The sequence below is a fragment of the Pantherophis guttatus genome, chromosome 3 (assembly GCF_059756535.1).
Source record: "Pantherophis guttatus breed Tessera chromosome 3, ASM5975653v1, whole genome shotgun sequence".
NCBI classification, from domain to species: Eukaryota; Metazoa; Chordata; class Lepidosauria; order Squamata; family Colubridae; genus Pantherophis; species Pantherophis guttatus.
Window position 1 is genome coordinate 152,632,085 of NC_142065.1, and position 14,434 is coordinate 152,646,518.

The following is a 14,434-nucleotide window of genomic DNA, read 5'->3' on the forward strand; positions in this document are numbered from 1 at the left end:
TTTCACTCCAAGGATAGAATAGAATAGAATAATAGAGTTGGAAGGGACCTTGGAGGTCTTCTAGTCCTACCCCCTGCTCAAGCAAGAAACTCTATACCATTTCAGACAAATTGTTGTCCAATCTCTTTTTAAAAACCTCCAATATTGGAACACCCACAACATCTGGAAACAAGTCCGTCCACTGATTAATTGTTCTATCTGTCAGGAAATTTTTTCCTTAGTTCTAGTTGGTTCTCTCCTTGATTAGTTGATTAGTTTCCATCAGCTATAGTGACAGCTGCCTTCAAAATATTCTAGAGGGACAAGCAAATAGAAATGTGACATGGGAAAATGCCCTCAGCTACAAATGTCATGGAAAATGTTAAACATCCCACTCTCCCCCCCCCCCACAGCATCCTTTCCTGCATTAAAAAGTTAATCATAGCAGTCAATCTTATGGGACAGATTGCAGCTATTATTAAAACAAGGTATTTGAAATGTGTCAAAAAATAAATAAATAGAAGGATAAGAATGTTGGTAATTCTTGAAATGCTTCAAGAAATAATTCAGTAATTCTTCAAGAGGTAATTATATAAATGATTCTATCTCTCTTTTCCTAGGATGTACTTTAGAGCCATTATAGGAAATCTTAACCGTAAGACTGATCTTGCTCTTTTCATGGATGTCTTATTCACTGTAGTTTTTCCTCACTTCTGTCAAGAAGGCAACATAAGGGCAATAGCAAAATTGGGCTCTGTGACCTTTCCAGGGGAACTTTAATTAAAGACTGGGAAGAACAGAAATGTGACATTTTGAGTCTCCCGGTACAGTTCCATGAAGAACATTCACAGTGATGTCTGAGATAGTCACCATATTTCTCAGTTGCATTTTGATAACATGATGTTTTGAAGTTAGATTGAAAAAATAATTTACATGAATTTTTAGAGAAAAAACCCTAAAGCTGTCAAGAACAGTGTTGTTCAGAAAAGAGCAGATGCATTTTCAACAGCAATGTTGTCAAGAATGAAAAGCCGTCTAGGATTTCAACATTTTGGCATGTTTGGTCAATACAAATTCTAAGACTTGGCAATCAGCTTTTCCCTTCTTCAATGTCCACAGTTGTGGGAGCAACATAAACGACTTTTATAGATACTTAAGGAGCAAGGTTGGTTTTTTGGTCACTAGGCTGAACTAAACAAAATTGATAGTGTTGCATTCTTTTATTGTTCCATTTGTCTGATCCATTTACATTTGTTATTGAACAGATTTGCTCTCCTGTCTTCCAAAAGGCATTGGGTACATTTGCACTGAGAGAATTTATTTGTGCATTGAGAGAAACGCATAAAAATAAGAATAGGCAAATAGATTAAAACCTCATTCAAACCAGATGCAGTAAATACTAGATTCAAATGTATGGCCAAAATAAAAGAAAGAAGTTGACCCATAATGTCATAAATGAGTCATAGAAAAAACTGACCTCAGCAATTGGCAGATGGTGAAGAAGCACTTCAACTGTCTGACAAGCTGCTTTTAGGAAAATTCATTCTTAGACAACAGAAATAGGTTAGAGTTAAGAGTTAGGGTTTATCAACAGATATTGCTGCCTAAGGTTGTATTTCCCTCAAGTTAAAGAACATAGTAATCAAGGCCAGCTAATTCATTGCAGCATGTGAATCCCTTGTCCAAAGGATATTTATCAATCCTGGTATAGTAGTAATAATACAATTTTAATTACATTTTTAATAATTAGTTCCCCTTCATGACACCACTCCAAGAAGTATGGATACAATAGATAGAATTACTAGGAAGATGATAGAATGCCAACCCTGTGACTTCTTAGCCCCCCTTAATCCATCTTTTACAATGGTTTTCTTCCCAGCTTGACTTACATGAATTATCAACACCCTACTGAGAATAAACAGCCTGCAGTAATATCTCATAGTGAGATAAAAGAGAGAGACAGAAAGGCTACCTTAGTTCTTCTTGTCTACATACACATGACTTACACATCAGTGGGAGACAGATGTGAATGTGAATAGTGACCCCATTAGCCAGAGGGTATCTTAACACCAGCATTCTAGTTGAGGGGAAATGGAAGGGACAAGAGCAGGCCTTCCTGTCACTCGAGTTAACAGTCTGAAAAGAGTCATCCAGCGTCACATAATATTGGCTGACTCCAAGCAGGAGGTCTTAGCATGGGCAGAACTCAGAGGTATGTTTTCCATCTGTATATATTGTTCAAAAATTTAAAAACTCACATTAATTAAGAGGTAAATGTAAGTAACACAACTAATATTACTATTAGCCACAGTAAGTTAGACAATTCAGACATATGAATTGTTGGGTGATGAAGGACAGAGATAAATAGAATAAAAGAAGAATATTTGTAGCCCAGGGCTGAAATGAGGGGGCTTTGGTGCTCTTTCAGCTTGGTTGTTTTCATGCAGACCTTTCATTACCCAAACTAGGTAACATCATCAGTTCAAGAACAGAACTATTCAAGTGCATCACCCATACATGGCGGGGGCGGGGGTGTGGCCTTCCTGTGCACTGAAGATGTTGTACTATTCTCAGAGCTGACATATCATTCAGTTACCAATCTGAACTGGAAACAGAATAATGTCCTGGACTGATTAGGATTTATTTAGTAATAAAATAAAATACAATGAATGGTTATCAGGTTAAAAAAGGGAAATAAAAAACAATAAAATGCAATGAAATTATAATACAAGTAAAGACTAAAACAGAAGAAAAGCCTAAAAAGAGAACTAGAATAGATAAGAACTTAACCACTGCGAGTTTTGATACTGTCAGAGGTATCAAATTTCTACCTGTCAATGAGATAGTTTTATCAATGAGGGATGTGAAGAAGGTAGGGTGGATGGTGTCATAGAAGACACGAAAAGGGGCAAGGTTTTAAAGTTTATGTCAAAACACAAGATCAGTCTCTCTACAAGGATTTTCTGGCATCTATTCTCCAATATCGTTATAGGGAATATATTGAAATGGACTATGCAAGATGTTCTGTGATGTGAAACAGATGTAGGACTGAAGAAGTGCTTAACAGGGGAAAGTGGGGTCTGGTCTCACTTGCCTGTGAGAATGATCCATAATCCTTAAATCCATCTGCCACTCTGTTATCATAAACTTACTGGAGAATTTCTGCTCTGGGTTTCACTAAACCTAAAGACAACAGAAGCTGGAAGGATAGAGACCACAGAAACACAAGTTGTTCAAAAGATTTGTCTTCCATTATGGAGCAGAGTTGTCAGAATTAAGGGGGTCAGTGAACAGTTCGTAAAGGAAACTTTTAATAAGTAAAACAGGTGACAAACAAGTACTCTTTCCTCAAGGAGAACCATTCCTTGGTGGGGGGTGATTTTATTATATTATATTAATTAACGATTCTTTTTTAGTATTTTGTTTTAAAAGAGGTTTTATATTCTGTAAGCCGCCTTGAGTTGCCATGTGTGAATAGGCAGCAATATAAATTCAATAAATAAATAAATAAATTCCTGACATCACACAATCCAGAACATTTAAAGCACAACATGGGAGTCTGAAAGTAGTCCATAAAAACTTGAGAGTGGACAATCTCTAGGGATTTAAAGATACTATAGATGCAGACTTGTGAACTGTAAAGCATTTGCAAATCAGGCTTAGCTTTAAACAGTATCCTTGTTGTCCCTAGAGTGGGGAAAAAAACCAGCTGAATATTGCCTTGGTGCTCTTATTAGCTTTGTCAGAGACAACTTTGTTTCCGCCAGGCTCCAGAGGCCTGGAATACAACGCCAAGATACTGAATGGCAAGAACTTATTCAATCTGATTATTATCAGTGTGCCAGCAATCTTTTTAGCATCAAAGTCCACTTGAGAATATCTTGATTTTGGGTTTTAGGGTAGTTAATTGTGAGCTTTTCCTCCCTACAAAAGTCCACTAAGCCCCAGAGACTTCTAAGGGTAACCTGGAGTAAGTGAAAGGATGGTGGCATTGTCAGCAGAGCAAGATGTCTGTCTTTGAGTTTGCAGGAGGTGGGGGAAGGGATGAAATTCTCTTTTAGTTAGGGCTGCTATGATAGAGTTTAGATACTGCAGTTGTTAAACGAAGGGGAGCCAAGGTCCAGCTCTGTTTCACCCTTTGCTTATTGGGATAACTGCAATGAGGGGCTAGTATTACAATTTTTAATCTGCATTCAGAAACTTCAAATGATGCAAGATGCAGTGATCTGCATGCTCATGGCCCTGATTCCTTACTGTCAGGTAACACCATTGCTGTGATAACTGCAGAAGCTAACAGTTTGTTTCTGAGTGTAGTTCAATGTATTGGTTATATAAAACCCCAAAGGGCTCAGGGCCTAGGTATCTATGAATCTACCTTCTGTCTGTCCAGCTGGAGTGAACAGAGGCCCACTGAAGATTCCCACCTACTGAGCAATATACCAGAAGAGAACCTAAAGACAGGAACTCCAAGTGGAGCTCCCCTTCTGTGGAATAGCTTGCCTTGTAGAAACTATCAAAAACGTTATTGTTTCAGCAGACCTTTGGGACTGACAGGAATAATTAGTGACAGATGTATTGATTTATAATTATATTAATGTAAAATTAATGTAATTTTGATATTATATTTATTGTTGCTTTGGCTTCTTGCTGTTGTTCTTTGCAAACCACCAATGTTATTAAGAGGGTTTAAAGGTTTTATAAATAAATAAAGCAAGCAAACCAAAATGAATACAGCAGTAAGTAGGTAGATGGTTGTTATTCCACAAAAAAAGTAATATTTAATAAACTAATCTAGTCAAAGGTACATCTTGTTTCTTGTAGCAAATATTTTTATTGTATTATTTAATTGATTACTTTTACTAAATCTTTCTTTTCAATTAATCATCACATCTGAAATTCCTTTGGAAAAGGAAACTACCAGAGATACTAGGAAAAGGCATCAAATAGAATCAGGGCATATAATTTTATTTATAATGCTTTCATTAAACATGTTTGACAAATCTTACAATATAGTATTTATATATATATATATTTGCTTCCAAAAGTATATTTTCTTTAAAATATATTTTAAAAAATATTGATGTTTTAATAAGTTGCATCCATTTATCCATCTTTTATACAAAGAGCCAAAGCAGCTTTAAAATGAGTACAGAAATGGATCCAGAATCTGATAGGAGGAGAATTATTTTCAAAGGTCAATTAACCATATTTTGAAACATCAGTATATAATGAGTAAATGTGTTCGCTGGCCACAAAACACTCTCTCACTATTACTTCTATCACTGAAAACAGAGGGCTGAGGATCTACAGACAGCATTTATTCAGTGTCGCATCAGTTTAGAGATAAACTAATTTCTAGGAACACTAATTGAACTGGAAGGGTTGCATTTTGAATTGAGTTACATTCCTTCTGATTAAAATGACATTAGCTAGCTATGCTATCTGCATAGTTAGCAAATGTCAGTGGCTAACTATAGCATAAATATGGATACAGTTATTAGAATAGGGTTGACAAAAATTCAGACTAGCTGTCTGTAGGTCAGCCTCAGGATTACGTTAAAGCATGTTCAGGTATTCATATATAACAATAACAACAAAGATATTTTAAGGTGGTCAAATTATTTGTAAAGAACAAGCTAAACATATCGACTTAAAATAAAGATTCAACCTATATAATAAAAATGGCTTGAACAAGGACTATTAGCAAAATTTAGAAGTAGTAAGTCACAGATCTCACATAAAACAAATATATGACCCTAGTGAGCATTAACTCCCGTAACAGTTCAAAACTAAGCCTCTTTCTGGAGTCTGTGAGTCCAGCATAAATGGAGCTATATACAAATTATCAATATTTTTTTCAGTATTTGAAAATATCAGTTTTTCATGAACTGAACTTTAAGACAAAGAGAACATGATTTGTAAATTAGAGTTAATTTTTAAAATAATGTTTTTTAAAAAAGAAATTACCAAACCATAATATTGTGATTGGTTATGTGACCTGGGTTTTAAAAAGTGAACATAAGTGGTAAGTTTATATAGCAACTTGCCGTGATTATTCAGATTGTTCCTGATGGGAACAATCAGAAGGATCTTTTGACTTGGAAGAATCTTTGACTTAAACTAGCATAACCTGCACAGAACAAAATAATGTTGGATGAATTTATGAATGTACTTACTTGCAAACAATCACCATCCAATCATCAAAATTCACTATAATGTAACTCCATACAGGATATATCTATTAATGTGCATGCAGCAGGATTTCTATAGTTAATTGATCTAGTAAGCCTTCTTTGTTTTGTGACCACATTCTGTCAACTGATTCAGCAATTTATTCCAGACATGAGGGTTACAATCAGTATATGCTGCTACCTTACACATGCAGTGGTTTCCCATTCCTTTCAGTGGGGAGAGCAGATCCACATGTAAATATAAAATGAGTCTAATAGAAAAAGCCCTTAAATATAGTCGAAGTTGGTTAAGGTTGAGGATCAAGTCTAATGTAGTCCTAGCCACATTCACCTTATCACAAAGAGTCATACCCCTAATAGTAATGTAAATTCTTTAAATACACTGCAGCTTATATAAATATTCACCTTAAGAATGTTTAAAATCTTTTAAAAAAAACACAAAAATATCATTTAACTCATTCACCTGTTTTTTTAAATCTCTTTCTTGTGAACTTATCTAGGGCTAATGTTTCAATATTTCATCTTCCATAATGACTCTATTCATTAATATATTCCCTTAAAATTTTGTATCTTGTGTCAGCATTTACAATTTAAACTTCCTTTTAATGAACATCTCTTTAATGATGTTATGTCTGAATACTCTTTTCATGTCAAGGCTTAATGGGTAAAAAAGTTCCATCATATAATAATATGTATAATAATAATATTATTATAATAGGCATAATAATATTATACCATAAATTAATCAAATGCGGAAAATGACACCCTTTGTTCCAAACATAAAATTCTTCATTTTCTGAGAACATACATCTTCTAAAATACCCCTATGCTACTGCTGCATAGTCATTGGTTTGTTCATTCTTCTCACTTTCTTGTGGACTGGTGATGGTGACTCTTGGAGCTGGGACTTTTTCATAAGTCCCATTGGAATCAACCTAGAAGAAAGAAAAAAACACATTTGAAATTGACATATTTGTGTCATAAAGTCATATTTAGTTTATTAGTGTGTATGTATTCATAATGATAAAGAAGCTCTGAATCTGCAAGTTGGAAGTCATCACTGAGCATGCCAATTGCTTTTGCTTATCAAACTTCTAACCCTTCTCTATATGTATGGATTAGCTTCACTAGATTATAGCAAGCACAATCTCTAGTGATAAAGATACTAATACATTATATACATATATATACTGTATGTACTGTGTTTGTGTGTGTGTGTGTGATTAGAAAAAAAAAATTTTGCTAGTAAAAAATAATAGTAAAAATGAATAGGTTCTTAGTTATCTTGCAGAAATAAAAGGAAATGGGACAACTGAGGATTAAGGTAGATATATGATTAAAAAAACCAAACCCATCCTTGCTTAACAACTTAGTTAACATAACTTCCTATAGATTATTCTGGGAAAATCCATCATGGCAACTAAACAGCATCTGCTTTTGACTGGTATCAGATGTTCTGATGGATAAAACATATGTTTTATCAATACTTTTATGGATGCATGTTTCCGCTGGTTTCATATAAAGCAAATACACTCAATTTAGCAAATGCATTATTTGAGAGAGAGTGTTATCAATTCTAGTGTATAACTGATCAGAATGCATAGAGGTGTTTTGCAGGTAATATCCAACATTCTTATATTACAAGGTTCAGTATCCTCTATAAAAATTCCAGTAAAATCATCCACAAAGAGAATGGTTTCTCTAAAACTGCGACACCAAGGGTGATGTAAATTGATTGCAGACTAACCTATTGCTATAGCAGACAAATGGAAGCATTTTCACACAGGTACACAAAAGACAAAGACATGTTACCTGGATTTGATCATCAATACCTTCTTTTGTTTCTTCTGGGTGACTACTGGGTTCCATTTCCTCACCATTTTCTTCATTTGTGTTACCATGCATGTGACCATTAGACTCTTGGTCAAGGTCCTGCCCTTGTATTTCATCTTGATAATGGTCATTCTGTTTCTCTTTGCCTTCCTCCATTCCATTAATAGCATCTCCATTTTCTCCATTCATCGTTGCATATTCTCTTTTTTTTAAAGCTTTGTGTTCTGGGGATACATTTTCTTCCTCATCCACAGTTTCTGCTGGTCGCTGATGAATACAGGAAAAAACTTTTAATTGAAATAATCCATTATGAAAATAAAAAGTAGAAATATTATACTATGAGCATTGCAGGATATAGTAGTAAATTGCCAACATTGAATCTGGACTTCCAACCTCAAGCAAAAAAATTCAGTCAAAAATGTCAACAAATAGTGGAAGAAAAGAGGAATGAGCGAGTTTTTAAGAAGATTAAAGCAATCACAGGAGAACTTGGACCTAGCACAAAAATTTTCAATAGTAATCATAGAAGAATCAAAAACAATTTAAGAAATGTCAGAAGGACCTTACAGTTCCTTTCCAACAGGGTATTAAATGACATAAATATTTGCAGAGAAAGAATATATTCATAAATCAATTCCATTAGAAACTGTGAAATGTCAGACAATAGGTCAGATCAATTATCAAGTAAAAGAAAACATCCGTAGAAAGTGGCAAAAGGCCAGTTAAAGTGTTAACAATTCTATGTCAGCAAATATGAAACAAGACTCTGCAGCCTGGAAATTGGAAAACCTAAAAATGTAAGAAAAAAAAGCAAATTGCACTAATTCTGCACTAATTCTTCATGTCATAGACATTTGCTTAAACATTTACAAAAAGAATAGAAATGAAATACCAAACAGTGAAGTTTCAGACCAAAGGTGGATGATGAAGGAAACAAAATAAAAATATATGTTATCCTTGTTTTGTCAGCTACAGCAGTTTTCTGATTGTGTAGATTCATGTTAGAATACAGAATAGGCTATAATACATTAGCTAGAACACATAACTATCCTTTTGAAGAACTTTTACAAAGAACGATATAATATGTACAGAATGAAAGGATTTTCAGAAAGTGGTTCAGAATAGGGAAGGGAAATAGATGGTGAAATAGGCATATCTGTTTAAGATATATAACAAATGTATTACAGATATGGCAGAACAGGAAGATACATTAGTTGAATCAAAACAGGAAGCAGGGACAAATTTTGAGATATGAAGGTGACATTATATTTTCAGTCAAAAGTAAAGATATAGGAAAACTCATTATAAACAAACAGAAGGATATAAAATGTATATGTTTAGCAGGGGATTGATTTGGGTAAAATGACACACCCACCCCAATGATATGACTCTTAGCAAATATGACCATCTTTCAAAACAACAGTGGGCATTATTGCTATCTTATGTCCAGTTGCCCACTGATACTATAATAAATTGGTATCTGCTGGTCTATCTTTCAAAGTTTCACTGCTAACAAAACATCCTGACTTTTTCAGTAGTGAGTAAATGCATTCTTACACTGAAAGGATATGTATAGTGCCTTATTACTGATTTAAGAGGGAAAGTGCAGTTTTCAATTCTGCATGCTTGCTGTACCTTGTCTGTTAAAAAAAATACTAAAACCCCAAGTGATCAAATTTAATCTATCCAAAGCTACCCAGAAGAAGGGCTACGTTACCTACGGGGGCTGATAAATTGTAGAAGAGCCGGCAGAGCTGGAGGACAGAGTTAAGCACGTCATCAGTTTAAATAAATCTTCTATGCTGCAACTTAACATTAATTTAAGTGCAAAGGATCACGACCATCCATTAAGTTGAAACCAGATAAGAGTCAACAGAATTCAATGGACCACTTGTGGGAATGTAATAACTTTAATCCGATGTGGCACTTAACTCTGTCCCTCAGCTCTGCTTGCTCTTCTGCTACATAAATCTGCCAAAAGAAAAAATCAGACAGATCTCTTTTATGCTGCATCAAAAAGTGGTTCTTTTAAAAGTTATATTTTCTCTTCTGCATTCCCTGCATTAAAGAAGACTTACTGCCTAGCTTCCCTATTTTTTTCCTAGAACTCAGCAGCCTTCACATTAGTACATATCCAAAGCATGCAATATCAATGTGAAAGTGCAAATTTGTTTAAAATGTGGGTGTTTATCGAAACTTTTGAGATTACCTGGTCAACTGGGACCTCAGTTTGAGTGTCTTCATCTTCCTGGACTTCTGCTGCCCCTCGCATTTCAGATCGCTTTTTCCCAGCTTTGTAAACACCATCATCTGAAGCAGAAAGAAGCAGAGTCAATTTTGTGACACTGTGTGGTGAAATGATTGCACTGCATCTAAATGATATTACATTGGTTATCTTTTGCATTATAACCATACCAGCATTAATAATGAAAAGGTAACTTGAAGCTGTTTCTTCTTCAAAAATGTACTTCTGTTTTTCCAAACAGATACAGTATACTAACATGGTAACTCATGAAAATAACACAGAGATAAAAAAAACAAAAACCCACATCTTTTCTGAAAAATAAAGCTAGAAAAATATTTTAATAATAATATGCTCAAGTGAGAAGAAAAGATTAACTGATCTAATATACATTTATAAAGTAGAAGCAAAGACAAATATTTGTTGAGCTCCTTAAAAGCTGATAAGTCCACCTCTTGCTTTTGAAACTGAACATGGACACAGGAGAGGGCTTTTTTCAGTACTTGTGTTCATAAGTAGATAGTTCTCTACTTATGATCATTCAAAGTTACAACCACCATTGAAGGGGTGCTAAACAACCCTCCATAAATGGTCACACCAACCCCCATGCTGTCATACAGCTGCAAGCCAGGGGGGTCAGCTTTATGACCAGTTCTGCAGTCACATGACTGTGATTCATGGTTTTTGCCAGTTTCTGGGGAAAAAATGGTCATTCAAATGAATGGGTTCGATTAACAACTGTTGTGTTTAATGACCACACAAAAAGAAGGCCAGAATATTACTTCCAGTCACATGGTGCCTCAACTTATGACCATAATGACTTACAATGAGATTGTAACAAATCCAGCCCCAATTACGGTGGTAATTGTACTACTTGTAGAGATTGTAGCACAAAGTGACTGCAAAGCTCTCTTTAGGGAAATATTTGGCTACTGGGTGAAAAATATCTGTTCAGTTAGGCCTCTGGACTATCCAGCTGAATACTTTTCTTTGGTGTTGCTGATGGGTTTAATTTAAGTGGCATGCTGTGATATTCCTGTTTATTTATTTTATGTTATGTTATTGCATTACATCATATGTTTGGTAATTTTTACCTTGCACCAAAAGTATATATTTAAACCATTATTTCTAAAAATGTGCAGATAATAGATAGGTGATCACTCAAAAGAGACTTTTTCTTACATGTTCTTTCTGAGCATGAACTTGCATGTTGCTTTGCATACAATAGTAAGGTTGAATGCAAAGTGACCAATCAGCTTCAAAGACCTGCATGGAACTTAAATATAATTTATGTTTTTTAACATATACCATTTTTCAAAGGAGTAAGACATGGAAGTTTCTGTCTAAAGCTCTGAATATCTGACCTGAAGCTCACTCTACAGAGGAAATTACAACAGAGGAGAACAAAGCAGAAGTGACAGATTGCAACAAGAAGGAAATTGCAAGAATGGGTAGAGAATGTTACAAGCAGAAAGCATGAGGCTGGGAAACAAAGAAACCAGGCTGCAACTGGCATCTCATTGTGGCTGCACTGGGAGAAAAAAGCACAAAAAGCAAGCTACTCTCTACTAGTATTTTGCAAGCCACCACATTTAATATCATTTTCCCCCTGTAACATTGTTTATTTATTTCCAATGACAGTTTTATCTTTATAGTTTTTAAAGACCAATCACTGTTTAGTTTTATCTATAGATTAAAATGCAATTATTAAAAGTATATTTCTTGATCAATTCTTGCCCCAATTAAATCATTACTTTTAATCATAGGGTGGTGTTGCACAAATTCATTTTGTCATTTTAGGGGGTCACAGTATTGCAAGGTTAAAAAACTTTGATAAAAATAGGGATAGGTAAACATAAACTAAATGTAAAGCAATTAAGCAATACATGCCATCTATCATCAATTCATACAGTTCATGTAAGATGCTTCCAATGAAAGGTCCACCTTAATGGATACCATCATTCCCAAAATTCCCAGCTTGGCAATGGAAGATTGAAAGTTTTAAATTTGTATGCTATGTTCATTTATCTTATGAATGACATTGATGGATATTGAATTTTAAGTATGAAGGCCAATAAACCAAATCATTACACATCCCACACACAAAGTTATAATTGCCACTACTTTTTATAATTTTAATTAATAAATCTGAGGTGTTAATAGCCATTGAGTTTGCTGAGAAAAGCATTTGAAAATGAAGAATCTGTCTACGGCAATGTTTCTCAACCATGGCAATTTGACGTGTGGACTTCAGCTCCCAGAATTCTCCAACTAGCCATACGGTCCACATGTTTTCAAGTTGCCAAGGCTGAGAAATATTGGTCTACACTAATTGACCATTCCCAATAATTTCAGGGTTTTAGAGGTCACTGTTTCTGCTTGCAGAGCCAAAATAGTTCTATACAGAAGGCAAACCCATGAAAGTTTGGGTTCCTAACAGTTGAAAAGAAGTCAACAAGCAATTTATGAAAAATGTTTAGAAAAGAAAATATGCAAATATAGTGTCCTTTCAGAGCAGCCAACTACAGTTTGAGCATGAGGCTTATTACCTCATGTCCCAGAGCTCTCAACCCCCCAAGGGCAACTGTTTGGAGCGTTTATAGGTAATCTCAAGTCTTCTCCGATAAGGAGAGGAATTATTGAACATCCAGGTTCTTCATTCCACCACAATAATCAGTCTACCATTTTTTCCCCAGAAGTCTGATAATTTCTGAAAACACTGTGAATTCTTCTATCTACTGAAAAATATTTCTTCTTTTATGACACTCAGTTCCTACATTCAGTTTGAAAGAAACTGATATATTGTGATAAAAAGGAATATCAAATAATAAACTAATTAGAGTTTCAAATAGTTAATAAGTAATCAATATTCTTTAATTACATCCAGAAAATTAATGTTCCATGCATAAGTTTATTTCTTCAGCAGAGCTAACAATAAAAAATGCATTGCACACAAATGTTAACAGTACGTATAACTATTTAATGAATTTCAAATTTGAAGTTCAGCATTAGAGAGAAAATAATCATGGTAATAATAGTTTGTTTCCCCTGAATATTTTATGTAAATCAAGGACATTTACAAAGCTTTAAGAGTAAGCTGGAGAATTAATGTAACTTCAAAAGAAAAAAAATCAGTGAATATTTACCACATGCTATCTTATTTTTTAAAAAAATACAGAACGTATTTTTCATTAGCTGTAACAGATATGTAAAAAGAATAGAGAAGAGATTCTATCCTATTCTCTAGGATAGCACATAAAGACACAAAGAGAGGTAGAGAAATTGCCATTGCTCTAAATATTTTTTTAAAAAGTATCCTATGAGAATTATAAATTTATCATGAAGACAGCTTTCTAAACAAAAAGCAGCCCCGGTCAAGTTATCTTGGGGGGACAAACTTCTTGCAAAAGAAGATGACATTTATTCAACAAAACGTATGTGAGATGAAAATGAAGGTATAACACAATCCAGTGATAGTAGTAATAACAGAAAAATATGGGAATACTATTAGAACCTATGTAACTATACAGTTAGTCCTTGCTTAACGATAGTATTTTGGGACCGGCAACTCCATCACTGAGCAACACAGTCATAAAGTGTGATGTCACATGACTGTGCCATCTGACAGCAGTTGCAGCAATCCCAATTGCGGTCATTAGGTGAATACTGCACGGTTGCAGCATCCCGTGGTCATGTGATCGCTGTTTGCAACATCTTTCCAGCTTCCCCATTGACTTTGCTTGTTGAAAGCTGGCAGCAGGTATCACACATGGTGATCATGTTAACATGGGGTGCTGCAATGTAGTAATTGCAAGCTAGTTGCCAAGCACCCAAACTGCAATCAGGTGACTGTAGAGATGCTGCAACAGCTGTTACTACAAGGATCCATTGTTCAGCACCATCGTAACTTCAGACATTGGCTGAACAAGTAGTCCTTCAACAAGGGCTAACTGTCCTATGCCAATTGGCATAGAACAAGGGTTCTATGCCATTTACCCATGCTTGAAAAGTGCTAAAAGTACTAGTGGAAAGAACAAAATAATGACATCACAGAATCTAACATGCAGTTTCCTATATATAGCACAAAGCAAATTTAATATCCCTTTCATGAAAAGCTCTATGAGGGTGGTAGGATTATAACCACAAACAGCCAGAACCAGATAGAAAGGAAACTTTGTCAATAGAATAC

General features: G+C 34.8%; 1 protein-coding gene across 12 annotated transcripts in view; it reads right to left on the bottom strand.

Moving 5' to 3' along the window:
• Window positions 1-6,895: 6,895 nt before the first annotated feature.
• Window positions 6,896-14,434, bottom strand: part of DCDC2 (doublecortin domain containing 2) — a 46,273-nt gene continuing 38,734 nt past the window's right edge. For 10 of the 12 annotated variants that reach the window (XM_034429258.3, XM_034429257.3, XM_087890358.1 and 7 more), the window contains 3 exons: window positions 10,213-10,313; window positions 7,983-8,270; window positions 6,896-7,105 (listed from right to left, as the gene is read on the bottom strand). In XM_034429258.3, the coding sequence (XP_034285149.2) occupies window positions 6,995-7,105; window positions 7,983-8,270; window positions 10,213-10,313 (500 nt within the window). In that variant the 3' untranslated portion in view covers window positions 6,896-6,994. The remainder of the gene's footprint in view (window positions 7,106-7,982; window positions 8,271-10,212; window positions 10,314-14,434) is intronic. The other 2 variants (XM_087890357.1, XM_034429262.3) reach the window with 1 other exon arrangement.